Consider the following 15,927-nt stretch of genomic DNA (forward strand, 5'->3'; position numbering starts at 1 on the left):
AATTGATGGGACGGGCGAATAATTTCCTAGAAGCGGAAATTTGTTCAGGCAAAATCTGCCCCAACACACCACAGAAGGGTAAGAAAAATAGCTCCTTATATCATCCACATAATTCATCGCATAATGCGAACTTGCTATCTCTAGAAAAAGGAGCGACGCGCAGTTACACTGTGTTTATTGGATAACAAATGTACCAGTGGTTACGGAGGGAGGGGTGGCAGAAATGCAGTCGGGAAAACACTGCTGTACAAACAGGCATATCTACCGAGCTGATTACTTGCAGATAGCTGCTAGGCTGTCGAAAGCCCCCCTCTCGCTTGTGGCAAGAGCAGCGCCCATTATCTAATCCTCTGACTGCAAATGGTGGCATCTGACCTTCGCAGGCAAGCCGCGCTCATCATTAAGATAGGACGACGCGAGTCCAAGACTACACACGAATACATTATTTTTAGATGCGAACGCATCTCATTCACTCGCCTTGTCCCTGCATCCATCCAGCGTTGTTGGCGTCCACACCCCTCCCCCATTCTTCTTGCCGCGCCAGCTGCGCTCTCCACCGCTCACTCCCTCTCCTCTCCGATAGCGAACACTCTCTCGCGAGGGGCATTGGCTTGGCTTGGATTAAAGTGAATTGTGTTGGATTGTGTTGCGTCATAGCCGCGGCAGACGCACTGGCGCCGGCGCGTCCCCTCACCGTTATGCGCGCTATAAATTGCGGTGCCTGCGACGCTCCGCTCCATCGTTCCAGCGCCGTTCCTCCGCTGTCCAACGCTGCAACGTGAACCCCCTATGCGTCGCATCTACACAGTGGTTCCCGCGAGGGGAGGTGGGAGATTTTTTTCTTTAAACTTTGACGATTGGTAGAAGGAACACTGCAATAACAGCTGCTCACAATGCATACATGACGGCGCAGTGCCAGCAGTGCACATTTGTGCTACATTTCACGTGATTTCTACGGGATACGGATTGGCTGTAGCTCCGGTTTGGCCTACCAGGCCTTTGCCTCGCGTGTAAAAACAGCCAGCCCCACCGTTGTCACCAGCAAACAATGTTGTTCATCTATGACTTTTCCATAAGTTTGTTGTTGTGCGTGGCGCATGTTTTCGGTGAAACCAAGCACCCTGAATGCATAAAGATCTACAGATGGCTGGCGTTATGCTTATTCTATTGTAAAATAAATGTTCCAACCAGCCCCACTGAGCGGAAATTCGTTGAAGTGAAAAAAAAAAAGCCAGACAAATGGTTCGTGTGACGAGGAATTTGTGGCATTGAATTCCACGCCTTCCTGATGGGGAATCAGAAATATTTCATAGAAGTGGAACTTTCGTTGCAGCAGACAGAGTTCATGGTAGCGGAGTTCGACTGTATTAGCATGTAAGTCCATAGATGTGACTCCCCTTCAGCCCCCATCTCTCTCCGATGATGATGATGATGATTATTGCTATCGGTTTCCCCTTTGAAGCGGGGTGGTGACATGTCATCTTACCAAAAAGGACTAATACAACCATGTTTTACACTCTTGGTTTAATACTAGGGCTGCTTAGGGCAGGCACTAAAGCTTATTAGGCACGAAATACTTTTTTTTTTCCTGTTACAGGTGGTAACTGTCCTGGGCAATAGTATTCCCCTCTCTGCTTTTCGTCCACCAGCATTCTAATCTTCTTTTCGTCCCCTCGACAGCCTTGAAGTTAACTTCCTCTCTGATACCCTTAAATCCTAGGGCTTCTGGAAGCCCAATATTCCCTTCATGTAGATTTGGATGGATCTATCTATCTATCTCTATCTCCCCACCCCTCTCTCCCTCTCCCTCTCTCTCTCTCTCTCCTTACTCTCTCTCACAAGTTAACTGGAACAAAGATGAGCCAACGTTTACAAACACAGCAGCCACCCGAAACCAGCTAAGCGCACCTGAAATTAACACGACATCTCGGCGAGAGGCGGTGTGTGTGTGTGTGTGTGTGTGCGAAGGAGTGGTGTGGTGCGGTGTGCACCCACCTGCGGTGTCAGGAGGCAGCTGTGGTGTCGCAGGTCCCGCAGCCACAGCAGACCCCGGTGCGCAGCCTCCAGCAGCCGGTGTTCGCTCAGCGACCCGCTCTGGGGCTGCTGGTCCATCCACACCAGGCCCCCCTCGTCGCTCGAGCTGCGCGCGGGGAGCAGCAACAAGGGTCATCTCAGAGTCGCAACGTCAACTGCATTAGGATATGAAGGCCTTAAGAGCTTAAGGAAGGCCTTAAGGTACCGCGACTGCTGTTGTTGCAGTGGTTGTCCGCTACACAAACTTGCCACAGCTGTACACAGTAGAAAAAATTAAAGCTGTTCCACTCAACGTGAAAACTGTTGGAAGTGCAGAGCAGTTATTCGCCATAATGGGCTGTAGCGTCGTTATCCGCCCACTGCTACCACCCGATGCAATTCAAATTTCCCGCCTTCGCTGCGCTCGCGCGCACCCTGCCTGAAACAGCACCAACGGAAGTTCTGTTCTTTTTGCACTTGCTTTTCCTCCCGCACGTGCAGGCGTTGCACTGCCACTTTTTTCGCTTGCTGTCACAAAAACCAACCCAACGAGTATTCCGAACTAAACAAACACGGGCACTGGTGTTTAAGTACGTATATTTTGTGTCAAATGTACCTGCTGTTTTCTTTGCGCTAAACAAAGGGGGGATGTGCAACAATTGAGTGTCAGCGGTTCACGAGTTTCGAACACTTATGACAGTATAAACCGCTTTGTCTTTGAAGCCTCTGCGGGACACCCTACGACGGAACACCAGGCTCTACTTGGGTGCGTTATCTCGCTGCGCCGCCCGATTCCGGTAGTCCACTTGACATCGACCGTTACTTTGAGCTACGACGACAAGGCGAGCCCCTAAAGTGCTCTGCACTTAAAACACTTCTCTGTTCCCATGGAATTCAAACCCAGATCTCTACAGTACAAGAGAAAGAGACGCAAACGCAGTATGTGAGAAGAGGAGCTGGTCAAAGTTGTTTCTGCCAAAGACAAAGAAACAAAAGCAAAAAAAGAGAGAAGCAAATACAATGTAGTCGCCAAGAGCCTGCTAATAAGCACCACCAGGCTTTTGTTGTTTGCCTTCAAGATACCTACATAACCAAACTTCAGTGCTCCAAGGAATTTATTGCCATAAACCATGCCTTGGGATTCGTTCTTTTATAATTTCCTCCTGGCACATGGCACCACTTGGCTACCTTATCCCGTGCTTCAAGGGGATCATCCATTTATTCTTTTTGTCGTGATAGCGCTGTCGGTGATCTCGTTTCATATCCTGCCTTTACCCCGCTCATCAGTCACCTCGACCGCTCTTGTTCCGTCGACAAACTTCTCGACCTGTTAAAATATTTCTGGAAAGGATTGTACTTCAAGATATCTATCTCGAAGCACATGCAGCCCCAGTGACACAGCGTTTGATTCACACCAATTTCCTTGAGTGCTTCTATGATGATTTTCCTTTTTCATAGCTTATTCCAGAGAACAAGCTGGCTCTAATTAAGTTTTGACACTACGAGAACAGTTTGTCCTTCTTGCCTATGCGACAATGTCATACATATATGTATAGACATTACGAGTCATCACCAAAACCAATTAGAAGCTGCTACCTACAGCCAACATCAAACAATGCTCTTGCAAAGAAACGGGAAGGGCCTTTAAGTGCACCTAAGGACAACTTGAAGATTATTATGTACGACTGCGTTACTGCCTGACAATAGGCAATTCAGCTGAACATAGGGGTGCACATAAAAAGGTGACTGCACTACTAAAGTGACACTGCCGCCGCACTCTTTCCAACTTGCGTATAATATTGGGCCCACACTTCCCATTTCTAGCAGGTCAATGTGGCAGCAGGTCAATGAAAAGGACACAAAAAAATCCTCCGGGCAGACGAAAGCGCGACGACTATGCAAGGTACACCATCCCATGACGGACCGTACATCACGCCACAATTTCCACCATACCACTGAGGATGCGAGCCCCAGGGGACGGGGAGGCCAGCACTCACTTGATGCCCTGATTGTACTGGGAGATGCGGTCGATGGCCTGCATGACCAGGAGGGCATTCTGCTGCAGACTGGCCGTCCCAGGGCAAGGTCAGACAGGTCAGGGAAGAAGACAACACTGGCAGGGCATTATGTAGTTGGGTAGGGTGCCCGTAACAAACAAACTGGGGTCCTGGCCTACAGAACGTAGACACTGATGCCCCAAGAGGTGAGAACAGCTCTGAGATCATCAGTAGCTTGGCAAGTGAAGCTTATGTTTGGGCTGATTGGCTAAAACGAGAATTTCCACAGCAACGGAGTAGAAAGGGGCGCTTGACATAAAAACACTACTGGCCTCCAAATAGAAACCTTGGGAACTAATTGACAAACTAAAAAAAATAATGCCATATTTGAAATCAGTGGGGGGAAAAGCAGCACGACTGACAAGTTTCACAGAGTTTACCTAAAAATTTACAAAAAGTTTTGTTAAGAGCAGTGTTCCCCCTTAATTTGAAGATGTCATGCTCCAACTTTTGTAAAAACCATAAGAAACACAATCAAACCCCGCTATAACGAAATCCTGCAAGTACGAAATTCCCTTGGCAACGAAATATTTTTGGATCCCCGTCGAACGTCAATACAAGCCCATGTATTTCATATCTTACGGCAACGAAATGTTCTTGGAAAGCGATCCAGCGTTAACAAAATTCTCTGCAAGTCCACTCGACATTTTATCCACCCATTTGAGAGAGTCCAAAAAGTTTCAAATGCATCTTTTTCAACCTCAAATTGCGTAAACTTCTGCCACAGGGTGCTCGCATGGCCACAGCCATATTTGTTTACAGAAAAGACCGTGCAACAGGTGGTCGTGAAGGCAGCCTCGCAGCGACGCCACCAGGGGGCGACACATGATGACTCATGGCTTTGGCTTTGGCTAGGGCTATGCTAAACCGCTACCACTACTGCTGAACAGCGCACATGCGTTCATTGTGTGAGCGTGGCGATTGGCGCATTTGCTCCCGATAAGATGCCCCTACAGACCAAAACTGAAAGTTTTTATCACTACAAGATGAAGCAGCCATCATTGCCTCAGTCAGTAACCCAAAAGGGAGGAGAATAGCAGCGATGAGTTCAAAACTGCATGCAGCTTTGAAAAGCAACGGCGCCACTCTTTCACGGCGCATGTTTTCAAAACAAAACTGTGGCGGCTGCAGCCTTACCAGACGTCAGCAAAGTGGTGCTCACTTGGTTTTGTGAACAGCATTGAAACAACGAGGCGCCACTGTCCGGCAAAGTTCGTCAACATAAGAAGCTGAACTTCACTTGCATGCATGGGCATCATCGGTGCCGAGTACCAGGAGAAAAACGTGCAGAGAAGAGGCGAACTCGCAGGATGTTTCGGATGTGTTTGACACGACCCGGTCATTCTTAGGTGCGCACAATGACAGCTAGCAATGAGCCATTTCTTGTAGTGCGAGAGCTGAGCTGCGAAGTCGCTGCAGGATAAGCCTCGCAAAGTAAAACAACTGACTTTCGGAAATAAATTTTCGGTTTGCAGGCGATTACACTGTCGCCTATGTTTCATTCTCGCGGCAACGAAATTCTCGCAACGGCGAATTTTTCGGCTTTCCCCGGCAGTTTCGTTATTGCGGCGTTCGACTGTGTATCAATATTGTTTGGTAGCCACCCTGACCAAAGCTGCGCACTTATCTTAGGCTGCAATCAAAGGCGAGCTTATGAAAAGGTTACACGCAAGTCCAAGCCCAGCTCTGCGCAGCTCTAGAGTGGCCAGCCCTTGCAAGCGGCCCAATAAAACTTCTCCATTACTTTCAGAAGCCGATATACAGAGCGAAGGATACAGTTGGACGTTGCGTAGTGTTGCCGGGTCCGCGTCAAACAGCGTCTGGTACAGCACGCCGTACTGGTCGGCAAGGACCTTGAAGTCACGTGAGCACTTACGCAGCTGCGCACAGAAAGAAGGTAGGGCACTGTGTCAACAGGATGGACAAGAGAAAGAAATAGGAGTGTGCAAATACAGTCGGCCTCCTCGATTATCAGTCCCGGTGCCCGAAACGCAATGCGGCGCTCGATTTTCCCAAGTATTCTTATGGGACTTCCGGTCTGACTGCCCGCAGACCGTCCAGGACTGGTAAATCAAGGAGCCCCAGTAGAAACCCCGTTGATACATTCCCGGTTCATGCGATTTCCCGGTTACTGTGCTCTCGATTGTGAGCACTAAAAATATCCCGTAGTACGTTTCTTCCAGGACAGTACATTTTCCCGGATAGTACGTTTCTCCCCCGTGTTTTTTTTTTCTTTTAAATGTATCAACGTATTTGAAACTTCCAAATACTTTGCGATTAGCGTTTGCTATTTGATTCAATTCGAAGTAAAATTCGAAGCTTTCAAGATTTGCAAGCATAAAAAAATTAAGAATAAAGAGCGAAAGTTCACGCTGCCACGCAACGAGCAAAACTTACCACATGGCGGCATGCTCCATCAAGTTGTTGTTTTTTTGGCATGACACGAAAGCTTTGAAAGAAAGTTTAGCCCGCACAATTCTAAGATGCAAAGAGCGCTAATGCCAGAGTGAGTTAGGTGAACTGCAATGCTAACTCTGCAGCCTCTATAAGCAGTAAAGAAGTTTCCTATTGGTACAGTGCTATGAGTGAGCAATCAAGGCAGTCTTGCAGTAAGGCCATCACAGCCGTAAGCAAAGACGTCTTTTCAATGAATGGAGGGATTGCAGCCAGAAATTTATTTACTTTCTCTATTCACAGCCCATTGAGGAACCCACATTTTAAGGCGAAAGCACCCCACTGAGCAAACGCCAACGTCTGGCATCGGTGTTCATAGCAGAAATGGCTGCTTCAGGGGCACTGCATTGCACGAGGCATTACATAACATGAGTTGTTGCACGCCACGAGCAGGGGTGAAAGGTGGCTGCCGTGGCGGTACTCCGCAGATAAACAGAGTTGAACGCAGCCAAAGGAGCAAATAGAGAAGCAACGATATTCACCATTGTCGTCAACTCTCCTATCACACGGCCCATTACAGTAAAACCTCTTTACAAGAGGCACTCAAGGGACCCAAGAAAGATGTCTCTTGAAACCAAGGTCCCTTGTATGCCAGGTTGCTACTGTGGCGAGTATGGGAAAGTTAGCCAAACCGTTTCCATTAAATGAACTCTAATAACCGAGTGTCTCTTATAAAAAAAGTGTCCCTAGTACCGAGGTGTTACTGTACGTGGTAGGAGGAAGAAGCAGATCCACAATGCATAGGAGACAGATTGAAGCCATTTGAAGGCATTAATAAGTGAGATTGAAAAGTAAAATGTTCAAAGCAGCAAAACCACACAGCCCTTCAACAACGCCAGGTGGAAGCACGGCATCTAAGGTGTTAAACTAACATTCTTGCATTCCCATTCACAATGCTTGAAAAGCACTATGCCCTCAGAGTTTTCATCTTCGCAGTGTATGTTGAAGTTTTGCTCCACCCGTTTGCCATCTTGTCTTGACCTTCATCTTGTCTTGACCTTTTAGATGTAATTTTTCTAACCGTTTTCATATCAAGAACTAGTGGACAAACACTCAGCTGCGTTTACATCCCATTGGCTGCCTAAGCTACTTTATCAGTTTTTGTAGCTACGTTTGAGAATGTCTGTAGGCAAAGGCAAAGGTGCCCGTAATCGAACCTTCGATTTTTGTTTATTTTCATCAGGCCCTGCATAATTTGAAACAGCAGTTTCAATCCCTCCTTACCTCGGCATACTTGCAACAGTTCCAAGTCACAAAATTTCACCATACTTGCGACAGACTCTGTCCAGTGGTGTCATGAGCAAATGAAGGCCCCAACACCTTTTATTCATCGTATTATTTTCTTGGGCACCGAAACCATGACATGTTAAGTGTTGCAGACAGACAGACGAGTTCCCTTGCTGCACCCACGCAGAAGCGGCCGCGTGTTGAAAACACCATCGGGCGCGCATTCTCTTACCTGTGCGACGACGCGCCCGCACTTCTGGAGCTCGTCGCGGGTGGCCGAGGCGACGGAGGCGGCGATGGCCGGAGGAGGAGCGGTGCGGAGGCACCCACACGCCTGGAGCAGCTGCGCGTGCGCACGCACCCCCTCGCACCGCAGGCGCACATACTCCGCCTGGAACTGGAGCGCATGCGCCGGCATGGTGGCCGCCTGCACGCACAACGCACACACACCAACGTTAGCGGGGTTCATACAGGCTTCAAAAACAAAAATTCAAGGGTTTTCAAGGACTTTCAAGGACCAGAAAACACATTTTCAAGGTCCCCATCTAATGTTTTATGTGGGATTATTCATAACTTTTTCAACACAATGCAAAAGCTTATTATTGCACAATAACTAAGCACATCAATGCACATTTAGATTGGCGCTAACGGGTTCGTGAATGCTCCCCCAGCTTTTTTTTTATTTCATGGTTGGTACTTAAAGGTCTTTCTTTTTTTGCTTGCTGTTTTGCTCAGGCTGTTTGATTTCAAAACTTCGTTAATGTTGCCAGCAACACCTGCTTTGGCAGAAGGAGTATAAGCTGAAATTAAATCAAGCAAATGTTGCTTCAAGGCAGGATGAACTATGCGCGTTTACCTATGCGCGTAAAAGCAAACGCAGATGGAGCGTTTAAGGCACAGCAAACATGCAATAAGCGAGCGTCCCCAGTCTAGATGGAAGATGCAAGATAGAGAACAGAAGCCGGCTTTCACTGGATTGAATTGTGACATGGATTGGATTGAGAAGGGCCTGCTCCCAATGTTGCCTTGTAATTATGAAAATCCACCAAACTTGTAATTTCACACAATACACTGGAACTTGATTGTTACAATGTTTCTTGACATTTGTTAGCACCTAAAATCCACAACAAATGCTTTAAGTTCTTGTGAAAAGACAGGGCTATTGGTTCTCTTCAGAAAAATCAAGGGTTTTCAAGGACCACTTAAAAATTCCAGGACTTTCCAGGCCTTGAAATTGACACTTCTAAATTTAAGGGTTTTCAAGGTTTTCAAGGATCTGTGCGAACCCTGCGTTAGGCTTACAAAACGCACCCGTCTACGCCACCGATACTAATAGATACTAATATCTGTTAGATACTAATAGATCCTAATCTAATAGATACTAGTAGATGATAACAGCTGCCAATAGGCTGCGCTTCAATTGCTCAAATGCTTTTACCCCGTCACGACAAATGCAATCCTACCAAGAAAAGAAACGATGCAGCCCATTTTGTTTTAAAGGAGATGCTCGATATAGTCGGTGCTTTTAAAGCGGGAAAGAGATCACAAGGACAGGTGCATTCCTTGTCCTGCAGCAGAGTGGACAATTGGGCTTGGTATTGGAAGCGCTCTCAAAACAGGGATGTCTTTTTCCTGCCAGGGATGAAGACAGAGACGTGTTGTCCTTTTTCTGTATTTGTCTTTGTTTTGAGAACGCTTCCAACACTGAGATGAGCGATCCTTGTCCTTCGAGTGCTTGATCTGAATTTTTCCCACTTAAGGGGACACGCGGGTCGAAAAAACGCGATTTTTTCGAAATATACCGATTTTTTGTTTTCCCTTGCATTAGCATCTTTGACTATCCTTCTTTCATGGGTAAAAAAAAGAAAACGAAATACGAACAAGAACTTAGTGAAAAATGTGTCTGAATGACTCGCGGTGACCCAAGAAATCGCGCAATCAAGCCAAATTTCGGCCAGGTTTGAGAATTTATTCCGCACGGCAGCGTGGTTTGCCGCCATTTTGGTCACTTGAGAGAGGTAGATCAAGCCTCCTTCTCTCGATTGAGCCGCTCGCCAGCTTCGTATCTCCGCGTAAAAAAAATGAAAAAAATGTTTCTTCCCGCTTGTTTTGCGAGCTCCCACTGGGCATTTAAATCACGTGACGCGAAAGCGGGATCGCCATTGGCTCTTGCCGCTTGTGAGCCGCCATCGCCCGCATCGTTCCGTTCGCTACTTCGCGCTATCTTTTCTATTTCCTTATCGTGTGTTTTTAATCGTGAACGGTGAGGAGAAGCGTGACTTTTGACGCCGGAAGCAGCGTACTTCATGCCGGTACAAAGGAAAGCGCAAGCGGCGCAGCATTGTGACGACCACGGCCAATGCCGGCACGACCGGCACCGTGAGGCCTAACGGCGCCGGGCCTTCAAGCGTTGCAAGCGCGGCTCTACCAGGCGGGACTGATTTTATCAGCGAAGATATCGGCTTTATAAGCGCATCGGAGAAGTCGGCAGCCTTCCAAGGTGAGGAGACAGCCAGCCACGGGAGCGGTGCAGTTATCTGTGAAGTCGGCGCTCTGACTGACCTTGAGTGGCACCGTGTGCGCGACGTGCGGGAAGTGCGAACTCGTCGTAGTTGAGGTTGCGAACAAGCGGAAGGGCCTCGCATCGGTACTGGAACTGAAGTGCAAAAACAAGAAGTGCCCTGCGGGAGTGGCTGCGGGAGTGATTTCTTCTGTTTACTCGTTGCAGCGCGCTGCCGGCGTCGGTCGCGGAGGCCGCAAACCGGAACTCTGCAGGGGAAGTTTCCGTGATAGTTTCGCCGTCAATGTGAAAGCAGTACTCGCTGCACGCGCGGTTGGCATCGGACACGATCAGCTGTGCAGGTTTTGTGCCATTCTTGGTCTACCAAAACCACAGCATCAAAAGACGTTCTACAACACTGCCAAGAAAGTTCATGTTGCGGCCACAAAAGGCGTCTCTGACAACCTTGCTGAAGCAAGGCAAGTAACTGCGTTGCAAGCTGGTCAGACTGACCTCAGTGTGATTTTTGATGGTACTTGGCAGAAGCAAAGACACGAGCCACAACAGTGTTGGCACTGCCATTTTTCTTGACACTGGTCTCTGCCTGGATTTTGGGGTGCTGTCAAACTACTTGTACTTGTAGCCGACACCAAAAGCTTGATGAGCAAGAGGAGGAAGTGTGGCAAGCCTTTCATGCCTCTTGTGTGTGAAAAAAATGTTGACTGCTCATCCCATGCCATGGAGACGGAAGCAGCACTGCGCATCTGGCACAGGACGCTATCGTACAACCTGCAGTTCACTGTAGTGGAGACTGCCACTGCCCTCGCAGGGTTGTGGTTCAACAGGGGCCACACTAGCTTTGAGCAAGTTCTCCAAGAACTGGGAATCTTCCCTTCAGAAGAACTGGTCAGACTAAGCAATGCAAGTGACCAGCGGAGGATCAGGCAGATGTGTGCCAAGCTGACTGCTAAGGCTAGCCCCAATGCCGCAGCCTGGTGAAACGGTCCCATACCAAGGACTACCCCAGCAAAAACCGTGAGGGTGCAACTTATGCAGCAGGAGCATTCTAGTTTTAGTACCTCAATGTGGACATTTCAGACTGTATCCCCACCAAGTTTCATGTTGTTTGAGCAAGAATTTCTGAATCTGCCAAAGAAATAAACTTTCAATTGTGTTTTTCTCAGCTTGTTGTTTTTGTCCGTTTTCTGAGTTTGTGCACACTTATTTTCCCACTTAAAGTTGTCGTATCAGGATGAAATTTTGCACAGATGTTCATTATAACACGTAGAGTGCACAAATCTTGTTCATTATGCAATTTGTGTCCTTAGATATTTCTGACGGTCATAAAACAAAAATACACAGAACAAAAAAAGGCACACTACCAGTCATTTTTTTTTCGTGGTGAGGAAAATGATGATGAGGCTTTTTCAGGTAGATTTGTGCACTCTGCAGTTCATAAAGAACCACCTAGGCTATTTTAAAAGTTTCAGAAAAAATTTTTACTATAAAAAAAAGTGTGCACAAAAAAGCCATTTTTCTGAAAGTCATGCTGCGTAACACTTTATCCGGAGCAGCTATTCAAAATCTGATTACATATATGACCAGAGGAGCTCAATCTCTACAAGCTGTGAAAATTTCAGCCTCCTAACTTCATTATTAAAAAAAAAGTTGTTTGGAGGAGCACGTCCCCTTAAAGGCGTTGATCACCACTATCAACTAGACCAAAACCGTACATTGTTGAGTCCATTTGAGTCGACCAAGAGCACACAACTGAGTCTCAATGCACCCAGCGACTGGCTGCAACCAAGTGCAAGTTAACTTGACTGAAACGTAGCCCATATGACATGCTCACCCAAGGCAGAGTCTAGGTTTCGAGTTACGTTCATAAATCCAAGTGGTACTAGAAATTCAAATTTCAAATTCAACAATCCAATTTTATTTAACTCACAACAATTTAAGTGACACACGGTTGCAGGAAAGTGTAACAGCTAAGTAAACATGTGAAACAGGGCAGCAATATTTTTCAAGGAACAGTATATCAAAAGACGCACCTAAAGCAAATCTCAGCTAAACTGCTAAGATGTTTCAACTAACGTGCATCAACTAAGGTGACCCAGCTAAGGTGTCTCAAATAAACTCTAAAAAATGGACCAATGCTTTGGTCCATTTTAAAAATTAAAACTAGACCAACAGACTCTAAAGAAAAGAAAAATGGAACAATCGTTAACAGATCCATAACAGATTGTCCCAACATTTTAAATTTTTAATGACCTTTAGTCTAATGGTGGCACTCTTTTCTTGAAGCAGCAGTTCTGATTTTTCGGAAAAGCTTAGGAAAGGAGTAGCTATGATTTTGTTGGTGTGTTCTAGTTACCTCACACACAGGCGTACTTTTATGTGTACAGCACGCCCCTCCATGAAGCCCAACCCCACATGTCGCGCCCTGAGAAATACAACAAAAAATCAACTACCCCCCTGTTGTTTAAATGGAAACGATGGGAGAACGCAAAGCTTTCCAGAATCAAACGAACCAACTCAGAAGCGAGCGGACCCTATCTATTAATGATCTAGTGTTATCCAACTAACATTTCATGGCTGTCTAATTTTGCACATCTATACACCCCTGTCCAAGTCCAAACTGCTTCGATCGTGCCGGAACAGCGCAATCGAACAGACGTCGGCTTCGTAACGCAAGGGACCCAGGTTCGATTCCAACCACAGGAAACGCTTTGATTTTTCTTCACTTCACACACGATCAGCATCATCGTCAGAGAAAGTTGGCTTTCCTGCAGCGCATTCTGGATGGACTGCAAACGACATCAGTGAAAGGCTGAAAGCTTCCCATTAAAAATAAGGAATACCGCCCACAGCGTTGGGCGTGAAATGCAACGTTTCAATGCTACTGAAAAAGAAACACCACGCCTTACACATCTTGTTTATTTGGATAAGGAGTACAGTGAAACCTAGTTACAAGAGAAACTGTTACCAGAGACACTTGGTTATAAGAGAGATGTGTAGAAAACCGGTTTGGTTGGTTGTCCTATCTTCGCCATGTTAGCAACATTGCATACAAGAGACCTCGGTTACAAGAGACATGTTTCCCTGGTCCCTGTATATGAGCAGCTACCACATTACGTTTCTTCTTGCTGTGTGCAAACAGCACATTGCTGGGTGGCAGTAGGAATCCATCCAAGAAGCCATGCGGCTGTGCAGAAAGTGGCATCTACAAAGCAAATTACTTGTAGATAGCTACTAGGTTGTAAGAAGCAGCCCTCTTGTTTGTGCCGGGAGCAGCACGGCCATTATCTGATCCCCTTGGAAGCCTCAAGGAGGCACTGAACCTTGGAAAGGCAACACGCTCGCGATAAAGATAGGATGGCCCAGGTTTGAGGCTGAACAGCAAAACTCCGCACTATTCTTGCTTTTTACATTAATTAAGCCAGTACTAGGGACGAAGGAAGACTGCGATAAAGACTGGTGATAGCATACGCACCACAGCACAGCTCGCACTGCAGTGACGCTGCATTTTGGGGCTGAGTTTGCAAATCGCTTTCACCCCAACTTTATTAAAAAAAATTTGCAAATTTTTGGTGTGGGCGATATGAGTGAAAATACAGTACCAACAAGCTGCATCTGCCAAAACCTTTATGTGTTTCGGCCACAGCCACAACGGCACACTCCGAACAACACCTTTTAGCTCTGAACCAAAGATTGTGCGTAGTGCCTCAAGGCTTCGTTCTGTGAACGCTGCTTTTTAAACCAGCCACGAGTGTTCATGAAACTGACAGACAGATGGGGAAGAAAAGGAAGCAGAGTACCTTGAGGGCAGAGATGGCACGCACGTAGTGGGTGAGCGCGACCGTCAGGAAGCGGTCACTTGATTGCCGCGCCAGCACCAGACTTTCTTCCGCCCGACACAGCTCCGCCAGGCTCACCAGCCAGAAGTGCAGTTGCTCCGAGCTCACCTGGGTTCGCACCAGTGCGAAAACAGAACAGCCCCAATTGCTTCATCAGATCACCACTGAACATCGATTGATTGATTGATTGATTGTGGGGTTTAACGCGCCGACGCAACGCAGGCGATGAGGCGCGGCATAGTGGAGGGCTCCGGATTAATTTTGACCACCTGGGGATCTTTATCGTGCGCTGAAATCTCGTACACACGGGCGTTTTTGCTTTTCGCCTCCATCAGAAAAGCAGCCGCCGCGGCCGGGAATCGAACCCGCGACCTCGTGCTCAGCAGCGCAACGCCTTAGCCACTGAGCCACCGCAGCGGATCACCACTGAACATAGCCTCACACTAATATATGTACGAGAGGGTAATCTGGTGCCAGTGTCTAGGCGATCTGCACATCAGCGAGCGTGCCATCTCATGCATTACGCTGAAGCATACCATAGTTACTTGGAACTGCTGGTCAACAGGCTCAAAAGTTGCCTATGGCTTAAAAAAAACACAATATTATCGTTGAAAGATCATTTTAAAGTTGTTAATCTATTAAAAATTTGAGCTTCAAGAGATTTAGTCAGTGATTATTTGGAAGCTTCATGCGAGTTGAACAAGAAAAACAACGTGTAACACTTAGTTGTTTATGTTGGCTTCAATAGCAAGAAGAAGCCATGAGGCTAGCCAAGCCAAGTATGCCATGACCGTTGCTGACTGCTCTGCTGGCGCCCATGATGGCACGCGATTGCAGCACCAAATTTCCCTCTACTAAATATTAGTATGAAACTGTATGCCACTGAAGGCCTTACATGCCACGAGGCCTGCTGTAAAGAAGAAACGGACATCTTTAACGTGGGCCAAAATCTCATATACGCAGCCATTCTTGTCCACCATTTCCATCCAAAATAAAGCGCTGCCACAAAAACCAACATAGTGCAAACTAAACCACAAGTCTGAAGAGAAGAAAACAAACAGGGACCTCGGAATTTATTCCCGCTTGATGCACTGTTGTTGGAACTGAGATTACACCAACACGCTGCTGTGAAAAGGTTGCCCATTCCATATTTTACCCTTTTTACAGTGCGGCTTTATTTATAAGCTAGGTTCTGACCAAACTGCGTGTGTCAAAGGAAAGCGTGTCGCCAAATCTTACGGCAAAGCCAACTTTCTGGTGAATGCTTTGCAGCTCTCAATCTAATGCCCGTATCTTGGGGAAAAAAAAATAATACGGTAACACTGAAACTGGCTGCTAGGACGACTCTTTCATTATGCCGAGTTTTATTCACTTCTCACAATTAGTTCACAGCAAGTTGTACACGCTACAGAATTCCCATCTGCAATCAATACATGTCCGCCTGTGAAGAGATTACGGTTACAGAAAACGGCTGTGACTACTCTTGTGTTATCGAAAGTATCCTGAAACAAATTACATCACAACTGGTCACTAAGACGACTGCAACAGTACACCCGATTTAATCTACTTTTCCCAATTACGTAGTTCACAGCACCGTATTTTCGCGCGTATAATCCGCCCCTGCATATAATCCGCAGCCCCACTTTCACCCCACCGGAAAGAAAAAGAAAAAAAATCCTCGTGTATTGCCCACACATTTGGTACAGGAAAGGCTGCACCGAAGCTACTGCTCAAGCAGCACATCACACACTATGCAGACAGAAAAAGCGTATATTTAGCAAGTAGGATAAACTGACTGCAAGGCGAAAGTCACAATTCA

At 46.9% G+C, this 15,927-nt stretch overlaps 1 protein-coding gene across 1 annotated transcript in view; it reads right to left on the reverse strand.

Annotated features, from left to right (window-relative positions):
- The window catches only part of Defl (Integrator complex subunit 7), a 67,107-nt gene that overhangs the window by 14,026 nt on the left and 37,154 nt on the right, over nt 1-15,927 (reverse strand). The window contains exons 13-17 of the mRNA XM_077671431.1: nt 14,070-14,216; nt 7,984-8,178; nt 5,847-5,950; nt 4,011-4,079; nt 1,996-2,140 (exon numbers count right to left, since the gene is read on the reverse strand). Coding sequence (XP_077527557.1) covers nt 1,996-2,140; nt 4,011-4,079; nt 5,847-5,950; nt 7,984-8,178; nt 14,070-14,216 — 660 coding nt within the window. The remainder of the gene's footprint in view (nt 1-1,995; nt 2,141-4,010; nt 4,080-5,846; nt 5,951-7,983; nt 8,179-14,069; nt 14,217-15,927) is intronic.

Source organism: Haemaphysalis longicornis, unplaced genomic scaffold (assembly GCF_048455015.1).
Source record: "Haemaphysalis longicornis isolate Haplotype H1 unplaced genomic scaffold, Haemaphysalis longicornis Haplotype H1 scaffold_5, whole genome shotgun sequence".
NCBI classification, from domain to species: Eukaryota; Metazoa; Arthropoda; class Arachnida; order Ixodida; family Ixodidae; genus Haemaphysalis; species Haemaphysalis longicornis.